Below are 25067 nucleotides of genomic sequence, written 5' to 3'. Positions count from 1 at the left end.
GCATAGGAGCTGGAGTATTCAAGGAACTTGAGAGAACTCTGAAGTCAAAGACAATTCTTAAAGATACTCAGGAAAATGTAGGGGTTGTTACCATCACAAATACCTGTTAAGCAGCCTCTTAAATAGGTTATGAGACTCTTAGGTGAATGGTCAAAAAATACACGGCTAATTGCAGATCAAGGTCCCCATAATTTAACCAGAATTCAGTTCAGTCATGTCAACATGCATGTACAACAAACTGGAGCAGAATTCACATTAGGTACTCTCCATTAGAGGCCAAAAAAAAAGAGAGCACAGACCAAAAAAAAAAGGTTAAGACATACTGCCATTGGTCACCTGATAAGGAACTTTCAATTCTAACACACTAAATATTTTTCCCCTTCTTATTTTTCCTTTCTTCTTTGACAACACACCCAACTGAGCTGGAGAGATGCTGACCTGCAGTTACCCATTGCAAAACTCAAGCTACCAGCAGGCAAGGAGATCCAGCAAATTTCAAGGCAGAGAGTCAAGTACTACTCCCTTGCAGAAGTACAGTACAACCAGTTTTCTCATCTATCTTCACAACTGCTGTGCCAAAAGGCAGCTCTGTTACTGCAGTGCACTGTGTGCTACAACTTGAATATTGCTTGGGATTTTGAGGGAAGAAAGACACAGACCTGGTCAGAAACCACCACCACATCCAAGCTCACAGATCCAAAGCGAGTTAGGCAAAGCCAGTAGCCAAAGTGTTTTAATACAAACTCTCTGCCCCAAGAATAAATTTTTAAGCAGCTCCAACTATTCAAGCTTAAATTATCACTGAAATTACTGAAAGTGGAATGGTAGAACAACATAACAAAAGGGAAAAGAGGCTAGTATGGCTGTCCCACTTTCTGAGAACATTCAGCCTTACTCTTTTTATTTTTTTCACAGAAAGCAATCTGGTCCCAGCTGAATACTTACACAGAGGAGTGGGAGAGAACAAGAGCTGGGAGGAATCCTGAAGCATTTACATTTAAATAAGCAAATTTAATTTTACATTTCAAAGAGACAGAAATGGGAACCAAGTCCTGACAGACATATGTTGCCTTGTTTTTCCTAAGACTGCAAAAGGCAGCTATGTTATTTGGAGCCATGACATGGCAACACCACTAGAACCAGCTATGACAATTCTGATGTACAGCAAATGGGGAAGGGAGAAAAAAAAAGAAAAAGTATCCACTGGAAGCTGCCCATGCTGCAGGAGCCCACAGAAGGAATGTACTGCAGCACCTACCATGCTGGGGCAGACTGATGGCAGGTTCAGTCACTGAGAGACAGCACTACCACATCCCACAGACATTCCCATGCCCTCCCCAGCAGCAGTGACAGTGCACAGCTGGTCCCACAGCCTCCTGGGCACCTCAAGCTGGCTCAGGGTCCATGTGCCAGGCCAAGAACTGCATCTGAGCTGCCACTTACAGAATCACAGAACCACAGGATGTTAAGGGTTGGAAAGAACTCAAAGACCATGGAGTCCCAAAGGCCCAGCCATAGGCACCTTCCACTAGGTCAGGTTGCTCAAGGCCTTGTCCAGCCTGTGCTTGAACACTGCCAGGTTTAGGAAAGCCCTGGGCTATCTGTTCCTGATGCAGGGTGTCTCTCTGCTTATCCTGAGGCCCCTTGAGACACTGGCAGGTGCTGAGAGGTCTCCACACAACCTTGTCTTCTACCAGCTGAACAGCCCCAGCTCTCTCAACCTGTCTTCACAGGGGAGGTGCTCCAGTCCCCTCAGCAACTTCACAGCCTTCTCTGGGCCTGCTCCAACAGTTCCATGTCCTTCTTCTGCTGGGGACACCAGAACTGTGTGCAGAGCTCCAGTGAGGAGAGAGCAGAGGGGGGGAATCCCCTTCCTCACCCTGCTGGCCACACTCCTTTGGATGCAGCCTAGCATTCCACTGGTGGGAGCACTCACTGCCAGCTCATGGCGACTTTTTCAACAACCATTGTCCCCAAGTCCTTCTCCCAGGGCTGCTCCCAATCCCTTCTCCACTGCCAGTCCAAGCTGTCACTGTGTCTGGGACTGTCCTGACTTCTCTGTTGAGCTCCATGAGGTTTCCACTGGCCCGCTTCTCAAGCCTGTCACAGTTCCCCAGAATGGTATCCCTTCCCACAAGTACACCATCAGCAACAATATTCTCATATTACAAGCCTGTTTAGGATTTTTTTTTAATATGGAAACTAGAATTTTTTTTTGGAGACTGAATTTATTTTGCTTTTCTTTCAAGTAGGCAACCTACACTTTCCTCAGTCTCATTCTGTCAGCTCACCAACCATATCTTACTTTCAAATGAACTTATAATGAACAGTATTTTCTGTATAACACCAACATGTATTAGTAAGTTGATCCACATTCTGAAACATTTTGAAACATTAACTGAAGTCTAAACAGTATTTGATCCAGGCTGAAAAAGCACTTGCATGACCCTCCAGCAGAGCAGGAGCACTTTACTGGGTCTTAATTGAATTTACCATACTGTGCACTTTACAACTATGCATTTTCACTTTATTTCCAACCAGATCTACTCTTGGTAAGGAATATTCCTCAAAATCAGGTTCCTAAGAGAACTGGATTTTTTTCCTGCTTATTTGCATAGACTACAGACTACTCAGTCTGTTCCCAACTCCACCCAGTAGTTCCACAATTGCATCAAATTGTAATAATGGCCTTTTACTGTCTCCCTTTTTAAAGGGGTTCTCAGATTTATTAAAGCAGGTTGTAGTTTATTCTGTGATACACAATCCTCAAAGAGCATGGGAAACACTCACCAGACCCTTCCAGGTTAAGTTTCTACTCTCTCATGTGTTTCTTCCAAACCTGTCTTTGCTGCAGAGTGCAACAACCACAAAAATCTGCCGAATTTTCCGAGTCCTACTGTCCAGTCATTTAATAGTGAACCACAAAAGAAGTATTTACAGAACAGCAGTAGGACCTCAGCACATTCTTACATCTACATTTCATCCTTCCTCTCTCTTAGACAACTCCTCATGCGAAAAAAGATCTGAATACCAGATGTCAGTATTTCAAAACTTTCTCAAAAAGCCATTTTCTTGTCATTAGTTAAGAATTACTACGTGCCCTTCCTTCAGTTACATATGCCCAGGCTCATGGTTTAGAGGTAACTTCACATGCTGGTTTGCTCATTTCCCCAGCAAAACAGGATCCCTTCTAGACAGTTCCTCAGCAGAGGAATGATGCTGAGGGCAGGATGAGCTGCATCAAAACACGCTCACTATGTTTGCCAACAGGTAATTTGTACACTTCAGCACCAGTATCTCTGCTGTCAATGCCACAGATCCAGATGTACCAGAATGAGGCACAGTCAAAGATCCTTTTGAACTACAGCTCCAAATGCAGTGGTAATGAAAGGCAAGGGCAAGGCATTGCATCTCCAAAATAAGTTGTTAAGAAAACCAGGCATCCTGTATTTTTGTCCATACAAGACTGAAAATCAAAACCTCAGCCAGAGACGTGATCACAGGATAAGGATATTTTAGTACACAACAGCAGCACGATGGCCGTCATCCACTCCTTTTTCAGCCAAAGATAATCATCTAAATCAAGAGTACAAAAGCACTTAAGTGAGCTTACAAAATAGGGTAACTTATCCTGAAACAAGACGTACTTTGCCTCTCCAATCCCCTTCCTTTCCTGCCAGTAGCAGAGAACAGTTTATGGAACACAGGCTGCCTTATCATGATTTATGCTATATAGGCTTAAAGGGAGCTGAGCCTTATGAGTCAGTTCTTGCATTTCCATGCAAATTCAGGCCAAAACCCATCTTTCAGACTGTTGGCTTCATTTTATGCCATGGAGAGGGGGAAAATCACCACAAGGCCTCTGCACTGCCTGAAGCTGCTGGAATACTCATTAAAATTAGACACTGCAGAAAGCAGCAAGCAGCGAGCAGGAATGAAACGACATAGCCCACGAGCTGCAGCAGATTTGAGAACAAAATAAATCAAACAGTAAGGAGAAGATCACTGCTAATGGTCCAAATGGGCACAATTCCTGAACATTTCTTCTCTGTAACCCCAGAAGCAGAAGGAACTGTGGTTTCACTAACACATTGTCCCCTGGTTACAAACTCAAAGACTGACTGTTAAAAAAAGACAGCAGAAGTTAGACAAACAATATTCATTCTGCCTTGTATCAGGCTGTAAAATGAGCTAGTGAGTTCTTGAGGGAAAGCAAAACAAACAGGTCATTGCCCTATGGAAGCTGCATTTCAATGCATCCAAGGAAACTTCAGAACAATTGTGTAGGCAACCACAAAACCATTCCTTCCCAGCTTTCCTAACTCTCACCTAACCATTGTAAATCTCTTTTACATGTCAGAGCTATTTGTGTCTCTTATATCCTGGCTTTGTTTTTAGGACGCATAACAAGAGTGAAAAACATTTTCTGCTATCTCCACTGGTAACAACTTCCTTGCATTCAGATTTGATGTCAGCAGGACTCAAACCCTGAACTCCAACTACTGCTACAGCACTTAACAGAGCCATGACTAACTGGGCATGGGTGGAAGATTTGTTAACCAGAAGAGCCAAGTGATTAGCTGAATTATCTTTTCACAATGCTGTTAATTAGCTCCCTCAGTTGACAAGCACTGGCCAGAGGTAAGAGGTTACCAGAGCTGAGCTGGGACTGGAGAACCCTGTCCACCATTTCATTCCAGCTCCCCAAAATCACCCTTGCACGTGGGACAGAACTACCTGAGAATTTGGGTAAGACTTGCATTGCAATAGCATTGGAAACCTTATACCATTGCAGCTGTGTTATTGGGAGCCACGACATGGCAACACCAGCAGAACCAGCTATGACAATTCTGATGTACAGCAAACAGGGAAAAAGAAAAGGTATCCACTGGAAGCTGCCCATGCTGCAGGAGCTTTCTCAGGACAGTTTTTGGCAGGCAGCAGGAGGAGGGAAAGTGTACTACACATCCCCCAAATGTCACACAGTCACCACAGGAAAACAGAAGGGCAATTCAAATAAAAGTTTACAGGAACATTTATTGATCTGTTAAGCATTAAATCCCAGTTTATTAGCTGCTGCACTAGCAAACTTTAAACTTTAGTAAGCCATGCTCAGAACAGTTACACACAGTAACAGGTTTACAACTGCACTGAGTAAAAGCCAGGAAGTGAAAGAGCCATTTCAAAACAGTTCAGCAACCCTCTCTTGTTCTACTGAACATTAAGAAACACTCCATCTCTTCATGCTTAACACACAGCTTGTAGGAACCCAGTCACAAAGATAACAACAAACTGTACATTCTCTCTTCCTCAGTTTTCACAGAATCACAGAATGGTTTGGGCTGGAAGGGACCTTAAAGACCATCTTGTTCCATCCCTCTGCCATGGGCAGGGACACCTTCCACTATCCCAGGCTACTCCAAGCCCTGTCCATCCTGGCCTTGGACACTTCCAGGGATCCAGGGGCAGCCACAGCTTCTCTGGACAACCTGTGCCAGGGCCTCACCACCCTCACAGGGGAGAATTTCCTCCCAACATCCCATCTAACCCTGCCCTCTGGCAGTGGGAAGCCATTCCCCCTTGTCCTGTCTCTCCATCCCTTGTCCAAAGTCTCTCTCCGGGCTCTCCTGGAACCCTTTTATGAACTGGAAGGGGCCCTAAGCTCTCCCCAGAGCCATTTCTTCTCCAGGCCATTTCTCCCAGCCTTTCCTCACAGCAGAGGTGTTCCAGCCCTCTCATCACCTTGGAGGCCTCCTCTGGACTCACTCCAAGAGGTCCATGTCCTTCCTGTGCCGGGACCCCAGGGCTGGAGGCAGCTCTGCAGGTGGGGTCTCACCTCAGCCAGGCAGTGTCCCCTCCTTGCAGCCCACTCTCTTTTAGTGCCCACAAAAGCAGCTGCCCAATTTAAGGCTTGGCATTCCAGCATCCTCCCTCTCTCCAGGACAACAGTCTCTGCAGTGCTACATTCTTGACGTGACAAGCTAAGGAAAGCCCTGTACTGGGGAGCTCTGAAATGCCAGGACAGAGCTGTGCTAGCACAGAGTGCTCTGGAGTACAGCCTGGCACGGCTCAGACAGGAGCTCCCTGCCCAGCCAAGCACTAACTTTTCAAAGAACATTATTCTCACATTTTTCAACTCACCTGATGCAACAGATCACCACAGGAGTGTTGATAGGTTTCCTCCTTCTACCAACACTGCTGAACTAAATCAGAGCTGTTCAGCAGGGATGAAAGAGCCCTGGCATAAATCAGGCTGAAGCCAAATCCCAAAACACACTGAGGAGCCGGCCACTTCTGTGGATTTCTGCACAGGCAGCCTACCTATAAGCTCACACTGCCTTTTACCAATTTAGTCTCTCTAACTGAAAAGATTGCACTTTCAAGCACTACTATTTCCCTGTTCCCACATCACTGTATATCCCTCCCAAAACCCCTTTAGAAGCAGTCCTTTGGAGTACCTCCACCTACACACTCTCACAGAGCATTGCCATTACACAGAAACAAGTGATCAGCAGTGTAGATAGCCCTTAAATAAACACCACCCTTATACCTCGATTACTTTCACTCTCTTGTTGCTCATACCTATTGAAAACAAAATGTTTTGTAGCTATTCAAGGTTAAAAACCCTCAAATTTTTATCATACTAATAAGAGTACCAAAATACCAAGTAAAGTAAAACATTCCAGGGTTATGCAGGCAATGTTTGTAAGGAGTTCACGCCCTCAGGTACAGAAAGGGAGTTTGCAGAAACAAAATTAAAATGTTATTATTTTGATTAGATAATTACTCAGATTTGCAGCACTCAATAGCAAGCGGACATTACAGCTAGAAAGTCACACTCCAACGAGAAGTCAAGCAGTGCACAGTAAGCTATTAATGAACCAGCACAAACAGCTCATTGTTCTACTGTGTTTTATCATAGAAGGTATTCATGATAATCTCATGCTCTGTTTTTCCCCTCCCTTGTAACACATGGCAAGCCCCTTTCCTAGCAGTAGAGAATGAGACATAGTGCTACAGTAGATAAAAGTTTGGTTTACTTGGTGAAATAATCTCTTACCAAAAAAACCCTCTGGTTTTTTTTTTTTTTTGACTGCTAAAGGGAAAACACAGTATGAAGAAAACAAAGGTCACCTGACAGCAGCCCGAGCAGGATTTACTTCAGCAATTTTCCAGATTTGACAGAGACCTCTGAAATTCTTCCAAATTTCAGATGCCACCCGCTTCTGAACAAGTTTTGGATCACTTCTTAGTATTTTGCAGTACATGTCTTGCTCGAGTTTCCATTCCAAAATGGAAGCTCACTTTGTTTGGGTTTTACTGGTAAGTACTTAGCATCATGCTCAACAGAAAATAAGCCATCAATAACAAGGGGAAAAGCATTTGATTCACTGCCACAGACTTTTACCTCTGTCACGTTCACACACCAAACTGCAAGCAAATCCAGCAGTTTCAGAAGAGAAGACTTTCTTGGTCCAAACAGAAGATAATATCTACCTGGCATCACATTAAATCTATCAGAGTTCTAGGCAAACTTGTCTCTTAGTGCTTCATTATCACCTATCACAACATATTCCCTTCAGCCTTCAGCTCACAAGGAGTGCACACTGAAATTGCACTGCCTGGTTCTTGGAACTCACTTCTGCTCCACATCTGTGAGAGCCGCTCTCCAGCTGACCCACGCAGCTGAACCTGAGACAGGCTCATCTTCTTGCTCCACAAACTACAGAGCTTCTCAGTTACTGCACATGAGGAGGCATCAAAGATACCCTCCCCTGTTTCTGACCCAGGTACTGGGACATTTTCATTCATGCTAGTATAAGGTGGAATGCAGAGGGAGGAATAACTCACCTACCTACAGACAAAACTGTTCTCAGCACATATGAAAAAACACCAGCAGAAATTAAAAAAAAGAAAAGAAGTCACAATGAATCCACATATACTAATGAACAACCACCTGCTTTGATCTTACCAACCAACCTGCTGTTCTGCCCTGACAAAGTGAGAGCTTGGGGTTCATCATTCTTATTTCACTTGTTCCATTTCTGCACTGTTTCTCACCATCTCCTGTACATGGTCATCTTTCAAACAACTCCCTGTCTCAAGGAGCAGTAAAATTATCCTTCCCCTGATCTCTGGAGGCTCATCAGCCTTCTCCAAGGTGATAATGTCTCTTTGACTATAGCCCAAGATGGGCTGAACTCAGTCACCAAAGCAGGGCAGGCTTGCTGCTGCTCCCATTGCTTGTCAGATTAGTCACCGACACTGCCAGAAGACTACCAAGACAAGGGAGTTTTGCTATCTTTTAAATAGGTCAAGTCAGTTCATAAACGTCCAAAAAGCACCATCATGGTGCAAGGTAAATGGCAGGAATGGGAAGAAAGGCATTTCCCTTTTGGCAACAATGAGCTATTGGATCAGCTCAAGCTGCATGTGAAACTGTACCTTCTCCTGAACCTCCCAACCCAGAGCAATTATCACCCTAAAAAAACAACTTGCAGTGCTGAGATCTCTATAGCCCACATCACACAGCTCTTGCCTGAGAGAAAACATGATAGCAGTTAATCACTGAAAAGCAACAAATGCCCAAGACCTTTCTCCTGTACTTTCACCAATACAACACACATGTAGGTGCTCTCCTTCCCTTCTCCCACTAAAAGGCCTTCTACTCCACTCACAACTCATCATGTCTACATCCTTCCCTTTCTCCGTTACTTTTCAAGAATTGCCCAACCCCTCTCCAAGATGGCTTATAACCAAAAACATTCAGAGTTGGAAGCAACCCAGCAAGGCCTTAGAAGACAGAACAGAGGCTTACTTTGCAAGTTCCCAGCATTGAGACCCGAGTTCTCCACAGCACAGTAAGAAGCACACTGACACAGACACCCCCTTCTCAGAGATTTCACCCAGGGCTTTGCTCACAGCTTGCCACATGAGTCTAAGCTTAAACAGGCAAAATTGTAAAGTCTCTGATGAGAAGAGTTCATGTCCAAGCAATGCCTGAACTCACCCCTCTCACCTGCTGGCTTTAGGCAGGGACAGCATGTTACTGTCTTTGCCTGAGGGTTTCACAGCACTAAGTAGCCTGGTGCCCAAAGGAGTCTGTTCCGGCTCTCTCCTTCTGCTCAAGTTACCACTCAGGCTGGACAACATATTTCTTAACCTCATCTCAATGAGAGTCACAGAGAAACTCAGAAAAATATTTACATTTAACTGGTTCCTCGTAACTCCACAACTGCTGTTCTGTCCCACAATGAGAATTATCAAATAATGCCAGTATGCAAACACCCTGTTCACTTAAAGCACTCTGCTTTGTTTATGTGAGACATTTTCACAAAATCTCCAAGGTCTTTTGGTAACTTAAATAAATACCCCTTTAGGGAAAAAGAAACCAAGCAACCAAAATCCAAGCCAAACTAGAACACGTAGAGGGTCTCAAGACTCCTCTTACACCAAGCATGAAGATTTTGATAGTTCCTCGTACCTAATAAGCCGTGGAAAGGAATGGCATATCAATGTGACACACAAAAACCACAGGACAGACCATCACAGGCAGGTAGGACAGAGCAGGTTCCAGAAACTGTTCACAGGAAAGCAACAGCTTTCTTGGTCTGCACTTGTTAAAGTGACTGATTAAGCAAACAGAAGATGAGCAATAGGAAAAACACAACTGAAGTTAAAACAACTCAAGAGTTTTGATTTTTAATGACTTTTTAAAGGAGCTGAGTTTTAATACAGTGAACTGAGCAATACTTCTAGCAGCAAACCAGGCTAGAAAGAAGCATAAAACATGCTAAATTTAGATGTAAGCAATTTTGAGAGACTTAGCTACATGAGAAAGTTTGGATCAAACACACAACTCCTTAAACACAGACAGGAGATAAGGTTTTTCAATAAAATCTTAGATGCTGTGAAAGTTTGCTGTCATATGAACAAATAATCAAGCTTAAATCCTGTGAGTGAAGAAGATCTGGCATGCAAGGAGCAGAAAGTTCTAGAGAGCACACGGATACCACGGCAGGGTACTTAGGTAGCACTTTCCCAACTGCAAGGGTGAGGAAATGTACTTTTGCAGGAAGCACACCCCTCATTTCACCTGGAGCTAGCCAGCCTCCTCCACACTGCAGGACCCTCACCTTGTTGTAGAACTCTTGCTCCCTGGGACCACGGGGTGGTGGCTGCAGCTGCTTCAGCACAGTTCCATCTGGATGCTGCAGTATGCCTAGAAGAGAAGCATTTCCTTAAGGCTTAGTTTTAAAAAGTAGAGCTTTCTTTTGCCTTTTTCTTTTCTTTTTCTCCCCAGAAACAGTGACTTCACCATCAAGGACAGCCTGTTGTAAGCTGTACTGCTTCCACTGCACACACAGTAGAGATAAAATTGTCAGCTCCTCCATATAATCCTCAGGAGAGGTTTGCTTGCATTCCTCTTATTTCTACCCATAGAATGATTTCCTGGGTGCAGTTCTGCCCAAGGCCAACACAGCACTGGGATTTGACATTAAAACTTCCACCCCAAAAAACCGCATCATTAACTAGAAAAGATTACACAGACACTCCCTTTTCAAATAATTCAGAAATGGTTTTCCAACAATGCCAAGACGTTAAAGGAGTGCCACATTTAATAACTGTCCTGTGGATGTACACCTATATTAGTGGCACAGAAAGAGTATGACTTTACTACAAGAAGTAGCACCCCTACAGCACTCCAAACTATCAGATGCTACTCTTTGGATCACCCATAATTACAGTACAGAATTTCATCTCAGCCAGGCAACACCGTCATCAAACCTGCACAAAAACCCCTCCAAAATACCCTCATGAAACAGCCTCATGACTCTCCAGTCACCAGTATTTCTGAACACCTGCAAAGGAAGTGCAACTGAGTATCCGAGGATACTCAAGACATGGATGTAGGCAAGAATGGAGAAAAGTAAATTTCTACTGTGTTGCACCATCAGGTGCAAGGGAGAACCAAAATCCCACTTCAGGAAAAGAAATTTTCTCCTAGGATTAATTTCTAGCTTTTCAGACAGGAATTTATTTTGCTTAGAAGGGTAGCAAAAATGTCAACTGTATCCAAAATTGGTTCTATTTTCAACTACCATGTGAGAAAGCAGAAAAATGAGCCAGGAGCTTTGCATCCCAAAGAGAGTTTGCAGTTATAATAGCAATTGTGTTTTTCACCTCTTAAAAATCATTATCTATGAATGGGCTCTGTTGTGCAGTCTTGGAAACTAAACAAAATCTTTAGAGACCAAGATATTTACTTTAAAACAACCACCAGACTTAGAATAGTTGTTTCAGTAGTTTGTTATGCCAAAGATTGGCTTTTAAAATTTGCATAAAACAGCTCTCATGTTTCTAGCTGAAAGTTGGATTTTATATACTTTCCAAAAACTAGAAAAATATTGCCACACATGTGCAGACTACCACAACATCTTCAAGACACAGCAGCTTGTGTCCCCCCTCCCTGTACCCTTTTGCATGTGCTGGAAACCACTCTGCAAAGTGCACCAAGTACTTCAGTGGCACGTGTTCTGTATGTGAATTGTTAACAACCACATTAAAATAGATTTTATAACAAATGCTCCTCAAAAATCTGCATTTCGGCTTGGATAAGCAGACAATCTGCAAGGCAGAAAGACCAGGAAGAGATTCCTGGAAGCAGAATCCATACACTATTGGGTTGATGCATATTACTTGAAGAGTTTAATATAAACTGATTTATCTAAAGTTCCTTCAATCTCTGCATTAACTAGACCAGACCACTTACTGCACTACTCTGTCACTGTGACTGGGGCAGGCCTGAAAACCAAAGCCATGTTTCAACATTCTCCATGAGGATGTAAACTCTATAACTTTCTCTCTAATCTACAAGAAAAAGCAGAGATACCATCACCTGCAGACGATACTAACATATGGATGTTGGTCATGGGTTTGTTGTAGGCTTCCTGGGATTTTTCAGCACAGATAGGGAATAGGACTGGTTTAATATACGAAAAAGCAAATTAACATTTCTGAGGAATCAACGGAACTGTGTTGAATATAAAATCCTGAAATATCTCACACTGACTTTTCTCTCTGGCTGTGGATGCAAAGCTTGCCACCATTGTGAAACGAGCCAGCAAGTCACTCTGAAGGAGAACAGCCCTTCAGCTGCAGAACCCCACTAATGGCTTGGGGCCCCCAGAACTTTGCAGGTGCAGGCACCACACCCCAGCCAGGAGCAGAAGGCTCTATCAGGTGACAGATCCCACCAGCCTCTGTCTCTCTCTACCCACCTACGGAATGAAGCCACAACCCAAAGTCATTACTTTAGTTACTACACACGATTTATCTGGGAAGCACTACTGCACACAGGACTCAACAAAAGGGCAGTCACAATGCACAGAAGCCTAATGTCTACACATGCACGCAGTGTGAGAGGCCTTTCTTTGCAAGGCAGTCACAGGGAACAAAGGGGAAAAGGAATGTTATTCAGGAGAAATTTTACAGTGTACTTTTACTAAAAAAAATACAAGCTAAAAATACTTTGGATACCTTCAAGTCCTCTCTCTGTTTGTATGTGGGAATAGAAGGGAAAATCGAGTTACAAAACTGAGAGTTGAGAGTATCAGAACAGCTTTGGACTTCACTCCCACGTAATACAGTTTCCCAGATGAGATCATCAACCATGGTGGTGCCTCTTCAGAACAGTCTTGGCCTTGCCCATGAGATGTGAGCTAGCTTTACCTAATGCACTGGAGTGGCACCCAAATACAGATGATCACCTGTGTTGTCTGATCTAACTGCAGTAAGACTGATGTGCCAAAAGTGAAGCTCTCCCTGAAGTGAGCAGGTTTTTTTGCCTGATCCCACCTGATGCTGTGGAATGTATGAACACAGAACACACACCCTCAAGGATCCAATGCACCTCCATCAACCTTTTATGGCACCATCTGCAGCCGGGGCAAGGGACAAGAATTCTGCGGAGATTATCAGCAGCAAGACATGGCATGGAAACAGGCTGTAGATAAGACAAACTCACAGCACCCTTAGTGCTGTAATTCCACTCACTGATGATCAAAAAGGTTCTGAAGTTCAGCCCTTGGCAGGGGCAAAGAGAAGAATGACTTTTTTGTTGAGATTATCTGCAGCAAGGCACACCATGGATGCAGACTGTAGATAAGACAAACTCACGGTGCCATTAGTGCTGTAATTTCACTCACTGACGGCTGACAGGGTTCTGTAATTCAGCCCTTGGCCTGCCTATTCAGCAGGGGCAGTTCCTACACCAGGGTTCAAAGGCAACAGCCAGCAGGTACCCATTACAGCTAATGCCAGAGGGCACACTGCAGGCTGAATGGATGTGAGCCTTCCATCGGCTGAGAGGCAGGAGTTACCCAAATGCAACGTCCTGGAAGGGTGAGAAATGCCATTTGGCAACATTAGCTTGGCCACTTGCTTCAGCACTGACCTCTGCCTATGCCAAAAGGAGCCAACAAGAGCTTACCCCTCAACACAGAACTAAAATAGAAATTTAGAGCTGGTGGACACATACTATAAAATGCTGTATCCTCATGTATTTGTATTATTAGATCACTTCCCAGCCATTGGTTCAGGTTCATCAACAAATAAACATCCAAATAACAATACCTTAACAATAATTTGCTGAAGTTTCAGGTGGCCACATGTTCAGGTGGTCCCGTTATATAAACCACGTTTTTGACATATGTCCCGAGAGAAGCAGCACGCTGTTACCTGAATTCCCACTTCTAAAAACGTGCCTAATAAAACGAAGCTGAACGGCAGAAATCCTTCTGTTTAGGGGTGCCTGATAACTACCACGTCCTGACAGACCAATGCCATTTGGAAAAAGCACCAGAAGAATCAAATTTGGCAGCGGCCACACAGCTCCATCCACGGCCTGCGCGCAGAGGGGAGCTCGACCGGGCCCCCCTCCGGCCTTGGCAGGGAGGCTCCGGTGCTCGGCCCTGCCGCAGGCCCGGCACCGACCTCCGGCGCTGCCCCTCCGGGACAGGTGCGCCCAGAGCCCGGGGCGGCGAGCCCTGCGCTCGCCCCCGGCCGCCGCTCCCGCCCGCACCGCCAGCCACCGAGCTGCCCCTTGGCCGCAAGGGAAACCGCAGCCAAACCCGGCCCGTCACAGCCGCTCTGGGAGAATTCGGATAAACGGAGGGTAGGGTAGGGTAGGGTGGGAAGAATCCCCTCACGGGTGACCCAGCCAGGCCCGCCGGCCCCTCCCCGCGCCCGTCGCCGCTCACCGCCTTTATCCTTGCCGTACATGTGCCCGGCCACCTGGTGCGACAGCGGCACGCATCCGTTCAGCGCCCGCCGCCGGCCGCCCCCCGCCGCCGCGGGGCCCGGGGAGGCGCCCGGCACCGGCTGGGCCGCGGCCTCGGCCTCCTCCGCCTCGCCGCGCCCGCCGCCTGCGCAGCACCCGCGCCCGCCCTCGGGGCGCCCCGCCGGCCGCGGGGGCTCCGTGGCCATGTCCCGGCCGTGGGGGGCTGGCGGCGGCGGGCAGGGGCTGGCCGCGCTCCGGCGGCGGCTGCGGCCGGGCCTCAGCGGGCCCTGCCAAGCAGGGCGCGGGCGGCGAGGGCCCGCGACTCCATCACCCCGCACCGCGCCGCCCGCCCGCCCCGCGGTGGGGCAGCCGCCGCCGCCGCCCCGCCCGCGGCTCCGCCCCCGCCGCCCGGCCCGGCCCGGCCCGACGCGCGGCGGGATCGCCGCTGCCGTGACGGAGCCTCTGGTGGGGCCGCGTGGGGGCGGCTCCGGGAGGAGGCCCAGACGGCAGCGCCGGTTCCGCGGACGCTGCAGAAGCGGCAGGGCCCGAAGCGGCCCCGAGACCCCGGCCCCGGGGACAGCCCCGGCCGGGCCGGCAGCTCCCCGCCAGTGCCGGCAGACCCGTGCGGCGGCGGGCAGGGGTGGCTCCCCTCCACTGATCCTCCGTAACCTGAAATACCCCCGATCCTCTTCCTTTTTAGAGAAATCTACCGTCACGCCGAGGTTTGTTCAGTTTCTCTCCAGCAGATCGCAGTGACTGCAAGCGAGATCCAACCGAGGTATGCGAACAGTACAGACATTTACAGCTGACAGGGAGCCCTTACAGCAGCCTCAGCCAGAACCTTTCCACACTCTGTACGTGCTGCTCTTGCATTGGAGATGAGTGCACCTGGCCCAACACCAGATTAAACTGGATAAGGGATTAATCACCAAGTTGAATGTTACCTCCCCATGGACAGAGGAAGGTATGCATGGCCCTGCATTCACTCTCAGGACCTCAAAGCTTGGCTAAGAGGCTTCATTAACGCTTCACTAGGGCTCATATCAGCTCTGCTTAACAGCCTGTAATTACTGCTTCTTTCCCTTATAAAATGAGCAGATCCGTGTATTAAATCTGCACTTTTGCTGTGATATCTGCCAGTATCAAATTCTGTTTAGCATTAGTAGGACACAGAAACAAGAAAATAAGGCCAGAGACAGGAAAATTAATTTGAGTAGATATAGGTTGTTTTCCCAGGTTTTATAAAATGGCCTGATGCATATTCAAGAACTGGCACTGACATCACAGAAACCTCAATATGGTAAACTTGGCTATTTACCACCTCTTCCCTATCCCATAGCTGGGAAATGTGGCAGGTGGTTGGCAATTTAAGGGATTTACTGGGGAAATTAGAGTATCAAAGGAGCAGGAAGGTCACAGTGAAAATTGGGACTTGAAGAGTGAGAGAAAGGAGCAAAACATAAATCTATTGAAGCTGAGTTTCTTAGTTCATTGTTCATGGAACAGTTTGTTTTACACTCTTAATTGGATAAGGTGGTGCAGACAGGGGTTACAACTCAGCAAGATCCTTTCTGAAGTAACATGTTTGGGCAGAAGGCATTTCTCCCTCCTGAATATCCCCTTCTCATCAGTCATTACTGTCCAGCCCTAAAGAGTAGGAGCCAGATGGGTTCAAAAGAAAGCTCCCATCTTCAGATACCCAATGATGAATTTTCCCAGGGGGCTGCTAGCACAGGAGAGAAATACCACAGATTGGCCAACTCTTGCACAAGAATTAGTGAGGCATACAGTGAAAAACGCACAAGTGTGTGTGTCTGGCAGAGAGAAGGCTCCCAGTCTTGATAGCAGTAGCTGCTGCAAGGTTTGGATGCCAACCTGAGCCTTGCAGAAAGATACTTTCCTCTGCAAAGATGTGAGGCACTTCAGCTATCTGGGTCTAAACACAGAGAGAAAAACAGAGATGGGATTTCAAACTTGTCTAAGTGCCCATCTAACACTGCAATCTGCCTGAATTCAAAATCTCAATGGAAAAAAGAATGGAATTTAAAGGCAAAAACCATGGAATTTAAAGATTATTCAAGCACCCAGTCCTCAACAGAGAGCTGCTAGATATTCTTGCAGCTAACAGAAGTGTGCCTGGAGGGCATTAAGAGAAATACAAAAGCATGAGTAATTGGAATAAGCAAACACTGACTCTTTCCTTTCCCCTGACATTTGCTTTAGTCAGATTTATGCATACAGGAATCAAGTGACGTAAGACTATCTTCCCCTCACTCATTCCACCCTCACACCTCACCACATGGGGTTCACTAATCTTTCTGGGAACTTCTCCTAAAATGAAACAAGTGAAACAGAGAGAATAGCAGAAATGGCAAATAATTCCTTTCTCCACAGTGTGATACTGTAAGAGATTGCACTGAAGACTGAACCTACCAGGAGGATTCCTGAGGAAACTTCTCATCTCCAGGCTGTGCAACTCCACTCCAAGAGAAAGGAAGGGCTGTGAACAGCTCCTAAAGGAGGGGCATTTGTTTGAGAATCTCCTCCAATTCCCCTGAGAAAATGCATTTGGCAAAATTCTACTTAATTCTGGATTACTCTTTCTCACTGTTGCTGAAAATCAATCTTACTTCATTCAGCCTGGTGACAACATCCAGACTGACATTGCCTAGAAAATACCAGGACAGTGTGCTGTGTGATGTGTCATGGGCAGATTGCACAGCTGCCCCGAACCGAGCTGGGATTCCAAAAGAGTCACTTTCTGCTGAAATAAAGGCCTTTTGCAAACACAAGAGCTAGTGAACAACTAGCCACAAGATGCACGGTAGTTTAGCACAGGAAATAAGCTCTTATGTAAGTGGAAGTGCAGGAGGACATTAGGTAACAGAGAAGTGAGGCTGGGTCTTCACCAAAATATCAGTACTCTAAGAAGCATGCTGACAGCAAACTCTGCTGGATTTTTCACTGTACCTTCACAGCACCTCCTCCATACCTCACCAAAAATACTGCTGTTTTGCCAGAGCAGTGCCTTCTGCACCAGGTCTGTGAGAGACATGGACCCTGCTGCCCACAGAGTCACTTCCTGCCTCAGGCTGTGCTAGCTCCTGCCAGCCCAGCAGACCGTACGTGTGACAGCGTGGCCATCGCCTGACGGGCCTGAGAACAAATGTCCACCACCCAAAGCAGCTACTGCTGGGCAGGCAGGAGCACCTGCAGTGGGGCTCCTGCAGCAGGGAGGCTGTCCCACTCACAGACACCATCACAGCTCTATGGAAGCTGCAGCTGCATTGCAGCTCTTTTTTCCTGCCATTTCAAAGCAGAAGTCTTGTTGCTGTGTGTGACCTCTTAAAATCACTCAGAGTGTTTAATCCTTTGTTCAATTCACAGAAGTTCTATCCTGTTTTGTTCTTGCTAAGTGAAGGAAAATCTAAACTTACCCTTATCTGCTGCAACTGTAAAATTCAAGGATGCCATCCTGCTTTCTTTCCCAGCTATGGCCTTGTCACTCAGGCATCATGTCCCACAATGATTAATATTTTACCTGGCAAATGGATGCAAGCTTTTTGACACTACTCTCCTCCCTGGCAATTGGTCCATTTGGGTTTTCTAGAATGAAAACAAAGGCATGCTGTCAAAAGCCAACCTATACTCTCTGTGATAATATGGTACATTTAAAAGATTACTGCAAGGTTAACTCATGGCAGTTGTTTATCTTCTGGATCACCTTTTCTCCAATCAGAACTGCAGCTGTAAATCTGGAGAGGTCTGTTCTGTATTAAAAGATATAAGAATTAGAAAAGTAAGAAGCTCATTTCAACAGTTCTTCAGAATCCTTGGATATTATTTTCTTCTTAGTGATCAAGAAACTAAGCCAAGTATTTGAAGGAAAAGTTCATTTTTGAAGTGAGAGTTGGTTAAGGGCTGGGAGGTGAAAGGGCTTTGATGGTGGAGAGGAGGCAGCAGTAGGTGTTTGCTGAGACTGGTTTTATTCAACATCTTCATTCACAGCCTGCAGAAGGGAGAGTGCACAAAATCTCCAGGTCTATGGATATTCCTGACCTCCCCAGGGCAGTCAAATGCTGCCAATAACAACATCCTGCAGGATCTCACAAAACTGAACAAAAGGCACACTGTTGGCAGAGGAGTCTCAGTATAAATGTAGGGTAACACACTTCGAGGGAAGTAATCCAAACCACAGCTCTTTGACGCTGATGATGGATCTGGCTGTCATGGCCCAGGAAAGAAGCCTGAAGTGACTGAAGTCGCTGTTAAGAGCTGCCTGAGATCATCAGCCCAGTGTGCATCTGCAGCCAAAAAAAGCCAACACATTTTTGGGAAGCAGCAGGAAGAGCATTGAGGGCAAGACAAAAGGTGTCACTTTGTTGCTCTGTGTACCCTCAGCACGACTTATACTGAGTCCAGCTTCCATGCCTGGTCTCTCAGAGAATAGGAACATACCATTAACTATCAGTATGAAAGATTAAACCATGATTTGTGGAGAGCCTGAATAGCTGAAACAGGCTTTAGCTGCCTCCAGTCCTAGCAAACAACAATGCCAGATGTGTGTGCTTTGACATCTTTGAAAATGAAGCTGAGCTTCTATCAGAAACAGAAACTTGAGATCAAAGTCTTTGGTACCATCTCCTGATCTCATGGCTTACATGCAGATACAGATCCTCCCTTTGTCCTTCTAAAAAGGGATTTTTTTCCAAGTACAGAGTTGTATCACTATCAGGGGTTGTTCAGGGTTTACAAATGCATGTTGGCATTTGGATTTTATCAGTTACATCCTAATGCTTTAGGATAAGCCCAGAACTTGACTTAAGGTGATTAGCATGCCAAGAGATTTATTTAAAATGCCTGTTTGTCTTTCCTTAGAGGTGACATAGATTGGCTCCACCTACAGTAAATTAAACACTTATTTATTGATTAAACCCACTGGCATTAAAAAAGTCTGTTCTATAAAATGATATTCTACTGCCAAAATTTATTTGCAAAACAGTCACAACCCCTAAAATGTAATTTAAGCTACACAGCTGTTAGAGCCAAGAATGAGATTGAAAGAACAAACTGTTTGAAAAGGGCATAAAATTTACTAATTACTGCAATGGAAAGCTGTGCTGGCCGTTGTGTTGGTACCAGAATCTTGAGCAAGAGCCCTGGCAGTGAACAGACAGTGCATCTTGAACATGTCTTACCCATGTATGGTGATATTTTCCAGCTGTAAAAAAGTATTTGAGAAAAGTTATGCAGTGTGACCATATCATTCATTTTGCTGCCTGTTGCCAGCTAACTCGACTGAACAGAACAAACATTGCAGTTACTGAGCAGACCCTTGGAGTACACTGGTTTTTGAATGCTTTATACATTAAAGATGTCATCTCTGGGAGGCTCAGGAAGCTTTTTTGCACAGGCTACTCCTGGAAAGAGAAGACACTTTTTTTGGTGTAAGTCTACCACACATACACAAACAGCAAAAGAAAACTGCAGTCTGCATGACAAAAAAGGATGCAGAGTAGAGTGGATAAAGGGCAGTGCAATGTCAAATAGGAAAGAGGGATGGCTGAGTCTTCAGCTAGGAAAAACATAACAAGAGACATGATCTATCTGTGCTTATGTGAGAACTTCGTAGCTTCTGCTTCTCCTTCCTTTTCTGAAGGGAACAGAAGTTGCTTGAGAAGCCAGGTAAATCCCTTCCTACCACTCCAAACTGCATATGGGCAAGGTGGACAGATGCACTGCACCCTGCTTTGCTAGTCCTGTAAACCTGGTGTGATTTTACTGACTTCTTGGGGCATACCAATAAATATTCCTTCTATTTATTACAACTGCCCATCTAATTAAACATCTTACAAAGTGGGGTGTGGAGGAACAGGGACTGTAATGACACGCACCGCACTGGTGTGTGCTGCTTTCTGTCCAGCACTGTGGGATTTCAGCTGAGGAAGGAAAACCCCAGGAAGAGATGTCTGCTCAAACATATAACCCCTTCAACTCTGAGCAGCACGGCTTTAGCTAACAGAATTGTTACTTGTTACTTTTTATGGCTCTATTAGAGTATACAATGAAATGCGACATAGCATTGTGTCATTTGATTTACCCCTTTTTGCTACCATGTAGTACTGTTACATGAATCTTCCCTAGCTTATGCTGTCCTCCCATCCACATTTTTTTCTCCCCTTTCCTTCTCTCTCTTCCCAAATTTATTTTTATGTTACTTAGTTTTTATTCAGCTGTTCTCTGTATTAGCCTCAGCATCAGGCAGCTTGGAAATCATCCTGCCAAGAAATGCACTACACACCCAAGCAGCTGAAGAAAACAAGCATCAGAGAGCTTCAAGCAGCAGGCCCAGGTACCCATTCTAAATTAATCATGGCTCTAGGAAAATAATTATGACAGTGCAAAACAACAAAGCCACTCATCAATGCAGGAAAACCATGGCAGAACAAGCCTGGATACAGAGAGCAAATGGGGGAACAGGTACCCAACACTGCTGGACTGAACACGTCTGCCTAGGCTGGAAGAGCGATGGTGAACACCAATAAACTCAACTTCCTGGCATCCTCTCTGTCCACAGGCAAGGGGGAGATTGTGACTGTCCACCTAATACAGTCAAGGCTCAGCGTGGGTTTGGTTAACCTTGAAGCTTCAGGAGTTGAAACAAAAGCCAAATTTAGCATGAGACTTCCGAGTCCAGGGTGGCTAAGGAGAAGCCAGCTGACAAGGTTCCTCTGCAAAACCAATGTTTAGTTTCATGCCTACATTCTTATCCTTCCTGCTATTATAAAATGTTCTTCCGTTTCTTGGGAGTGAGCAGCTGTGATACAACAGTGACTCACGCTTCCATGTCTTCAGTTGCATTGCACTGAAAGGAAAATCCAAGTCCAACTGCTGCACAACTGCACCAGTTAAGTTTTACAGACCCCAACAGCACCAGAGAACGAGGCGCAAACAGCAACAGTATGGTAATTTTAGCAGGCCTGCTGTCAAAATTGGCAATACAACTTCTGGACTCAAGGTGCAAGAGGCTCTGGGCATGAAACACTGCTTAGTTGCTAATGTATTTATGCAGCACTTGCAGCTGCCTGGGCTCAGCCAGCACTGCTGCTGAATTAAATACCCCTGGTAAATACCTGGCATTCACACTACTTTGATGAATCACACTCAATTACTCAAGAATCAGTACTTTAATTTCTTGACCTTCCCAACAAACACTTGCATGCTGAAAATAACAATAAGGAGCAGAAATAGTTTTACTCTCAGCAGGGATTTTTCTCTGCTTTAATTTTTGAGGGATTTCTATTAGGAGCTTCAATCTGAGGTCAAAATTGCACATCTGCATAATTTCTTTATGGTTAAAACTGGTAGAAATGTAACCAATGCACTTTATACTCTAGAGATTATTTGAGGAAACAACTAAAGAAAGAGACTTAGGAAAACACTGGAACAGTCAAGCACTCTGCCCATTAGAATATTATGGGCATATGATGACATATTATGGTACTAAGAGAAAAAATGAAGTGTTCTCTGTGATGCTCACTGAGACTGCTTGATTAAGTTTGTTTCCTCAAATCCAAGACTCTCTTCTCATTATCACATTTCAACAGCTAGCATAAATAAGGTACAGTACAGGAACTGCATGTGCCTCTAATTAAGATCTGAACACTCAAATCAATATTTAGAAATGCAACATTTCTCCAAAACAAAAGTCACCAGGATGTAAATCAACACAGACTCTATAAAGAATAAAAACTTCCCATGGGGCCCACTTCCCTGATGCCCAAACTCCCAAAAATATTTTATTGGCAAACCCCCCAAAACAGTTTTATGACTCAGGAGACTCATCTGAAACCTGAGGACTTCATTTCTCAGACTATTAGCACTGAATTTCTATTCCTTCAGGAGCAGCCAGGTTTGATGTTGACAGGAAAGGGAGTCTCAGAAGGAAAATCCACTCCAGACACAGGTTCATGGCTACAGCAGCACTGCTGTACAGCACTACTGAAAGAAAGAGCACACCCATGAGAACACAGACTTTACAACTTCGAGATTACCATGAGCTCAAATGTGTATTTGACAAAAATACAGAAATATCCAGTGTCATATTCTAGTAATACAGAAGTTACTTTGCTTTGGATAAAATGTATTTGATAATTTAAGGTTAAAACAACTTTCCATATGCATTAGTACTCAGCAAAGTAAAAAATATCAAGTGACTTTACACTCAAGACAGACAGAAAAGACAAACTAACGATTTGACTGCAACTTCTTTCAAGTAGAGGTCTCTTGGGCAGTAGTGCCCTTACTCCAACATTCCCCCTTTCTTTACCTGTGCCTCCTTCTTTACATTTTGTGCGTTCTGCCCAAATCCAGACCAGTTGGCCAAGACCTCAGGCTCTGAAAGCTTCACTTAGAGACTATGCTAAACATCTTTAGTTTTCACCAATTGTACCAACCACCTTTAAAAAATCAAATAAATAGAACCTCTCCTGCCCTGGTCATCTGAAGAATCCTTAAGGGTCCAGGCGAAAGTGTCAGCTTCTTAACAAGGCCTTTCATGTAGCCCTGAGGTAGTTTCTGTCCCAGGATATTCAGAGCTCAATCTCATGCAGGCCACAGTTACACTAATGGGCTGGGTTCAGTACAAAACTGCCCCCTGCTGCCTCACTCTTTGGGTTTTGCTTTGTCCTCACACGCATGTTAATAAATCAAAGCTATTTAAGGAAACCAACGTGACAGCCATTAATGCAACCAAGCCAAACAAGAAGACAAAGTGCCATGGGTAAGGAGGGTAAGAGCTCGCTCTATCTCATCCTTCCCTCCCTTCTTGTTTCCATCTGTTTTCAAAGCCTTTCTTCATCCATGCCAGGGTTTTTGGTAAAATCAGCTGAACCACAATGGCAGCCCAGGGAGGCAGGAGTTAAGACACATAGAGCCTAAGGCCACATAGTAAGAAAGGGATGCCTCCTCCCTTCTCATTGGGAAAAGCTTTCCAGAACCAGCCAGTGCAATGGTGAAGGAGATGGTGATGAAGGGTGGGGTTTCAGTTTTTATTTCAGCTTCTGGAATTAATCAGCACAGCCACCCCACAGAAGCACCCTGTGGTCTGGGGAGGTTGGCTTCACTGAAAGACTGCAAGTGAAACTAAGGCTTTCTCCAACAGCAAAAACAACTCTGCCATCACTCTTGGAGCACTTTGTGTCATTCCACCCATCTATTAAGGAATCTCTCAGAGACCATTTTCCTAACCCTACTCTAAAGACAGGTTTGCAGTTTGGATAGTATTTTCTTGATACCAAATGGAACTAGGGTCAAGTTTCAATGCTGCTGTAAAATCAAAGGTAAAGTTGCTCTCTAGCCCCATCTTACTTTCAGCCTTTTCTGTTGTCTGTTCATAGCTAGCAATTTGAATTTGTTCTTTTACAGAAGTCATACAGCACAGTAGTGTAACAGGACAAACGTGACACCTGCAGAAAATGCAGCATAATCAGAGATTAAGATGGCACTGTGATTTCTTCCCTGCCACTGCCTTTTACATTGACATCTATCCAGCTCTGTGACTTTAGAACCTCTCCAGGATTTTAATATCTACCTTTTGATACACATGTATTTGAAAATAATTTAATACCTATTTCCTGATGAAGTACATTCTGTGCCTCAGCTTCACACTCAGTGAGAGGGTACACACACTTTACAGGACAAAAAATTGAAATCAGGACTACTTAGTAAATTATGCATTGTAGTGATTGAAGGACAACAAGCATCAGAGAAAATATACATGCTAAAGCCTGATGTGTATACTACATTGGGAAGTCTTCAGTGATATGACAAAGAATTTGTGGGGTTTTTTTTCCCCCAATTACAAGACAACAGAAGATTTGTCAGACATTGATTCTGTAGCTTCTAGTGTCCACTCTAGGCCTCCTTCCTCTTGATGATCAGAGGCCCAACGTTGTCACCGGTTTCCTCGTTGTGCTTTGTGTGAGAGCCATCACACAGCGGGAACTGGAAAAAGAAAAGAAAGAATAAACACATCTAAAGTACATCCAGAGCCAGAACTAAGCACCTGGGCTGAAAGTTTATTAGGCATCTTCTCATTAAACCCACTGAAACCACAGACCACAACTTTTGTGCCAGCATCTCAGGTCTCCTTGAGTTTTGGGTGGACATTAGCTTTATCCTTATTAGCACAGAGCAGACAAGGGGCTTGTTCTAAAAAAGCAGCCACCAAAGTCCACTCTTTGGTGTTCCTGCCTCAGGCAGGCAGGAGAAAACTACAGCCTGAGCAGACCTTCAGTGTGACCTACCTGGAGTATCTTACTCTAAACCTTGCCCCACACATCCTCAGTGCTGCCCTTAAGAGCCACATCTGCTGGAAGTGATCTGAAGAAATATCTGTCCCATTAAAAAACCCCAAACAAACCCCACCCTAGGACAGGCTGGCCAGAGCAAGAATTAGAGGGACTTTAAAAACCTTTAGCCAGCTCTACCTGCACAGGTCACAGCAAAGTGGTAACTACTGTTCCTGGGAAGTTCTTATCAGTGGAAGAGCTGAAAGACATTCTGTGAGGCAGTGGGAGTGAGGATCCCATCACTTCTCAAGGATGCTTTTTCAGGGCTACACCACCTCTGCATAGGAAGCTCTGGAGATGACCACAGAAATCACACACTGGTATTTTGCAATCAGTTTCAATTTTCTTTGCTTAGAAGTAATGGGACTCAAAGTTGGGCATGACTCAGCTTTTGCCTTTGCAACAATACTGTTCTCTTGCAGTACCATCACAGT

The 25067-nt window shown here is 45.1% G+C and overlaps 2 protein-coding genes and 1 long non-coding RNA gene across 4 annotated transcripts in view; 1 reads left to right on the top strand and 2 right to left on the bottom strand.

Annotated features, from left to right (window-relative positions):
* IPMK (inositol polyphosphate multikinase) overlaps window positions 1-14629 on the bottom strand; it is a 37014-nt gene extending 22385 nt beyond the window's left edge. Inside the window, exons 1-2 of the mRNA XM_063406130.1 lie at window positions 14262-14629; window positions 10137-10222 (exon numbers count right to left, since the gene is read on the bottom strand). Coding sequence (XP_063262200.1) covers window positions 10137-10222; window positions 14262-14487 — 312 coding nt within the window. The 5' untranslated portion in view covers window positions 14488-14629. The remainder of the gene's footprint in view (window positions 1-10136; window positions 10223-14261) is intronic.
* A 180-nt stretch (window positions 14630-14809) lies between these two features.
* On the top strand, window positions 14810-22313 carry LOC134554947 (uncharacterized). The gene is made up of 2 exons (XR_010081349.1): window positions 14810-15059; window positions 16676-22313. It is a non-coding gene; the product is annotated as an uncharacterized LOC134554947 (long non-coding RNA).
* Window positions 22314-22331: 18 nt separating this feature from the next.
* Window positions 22332-25067, bottom strand: part of CISD1 (CDGSH iron sulfur domain 1) — a 13568-nt gene continuing 10832 nt past the window's right edge. For both annotated transcript variants that reach the window (XM_063406133.1, XM_063406135.1), the window contains exon 3: window positions 22332-24286. In XM_063406133.1, coding sequence (XP_063262203.1) covers window positions 24197-24286 — 90 coding nt within the window. In that variant the 3' untranslated portion in view covers window positions 22332-24196. The remainder of the gene's footprint in view (window positions 24287-25067) is intronic.

The sequence above is a fragment of the Prinia subflava genome, chromosome 9, assembly GCF_021018805.1.
Source record: "Prinia subflava isolate CZ2003 ecotype Zambia chromosome 9, Cam_Psub_1.2, whole genome shotgun sequence".
Lineage (NCBI taxonomy): Eukaryota > Metazoa > Chordata > Aves > Passeriformes > Cisticolidae > Prinia > Prinia subflava.
Note: the sequence above shows the minus strand (reverse complement) of the source record. Positions and strands in the feature narration are given on the sequence as shown.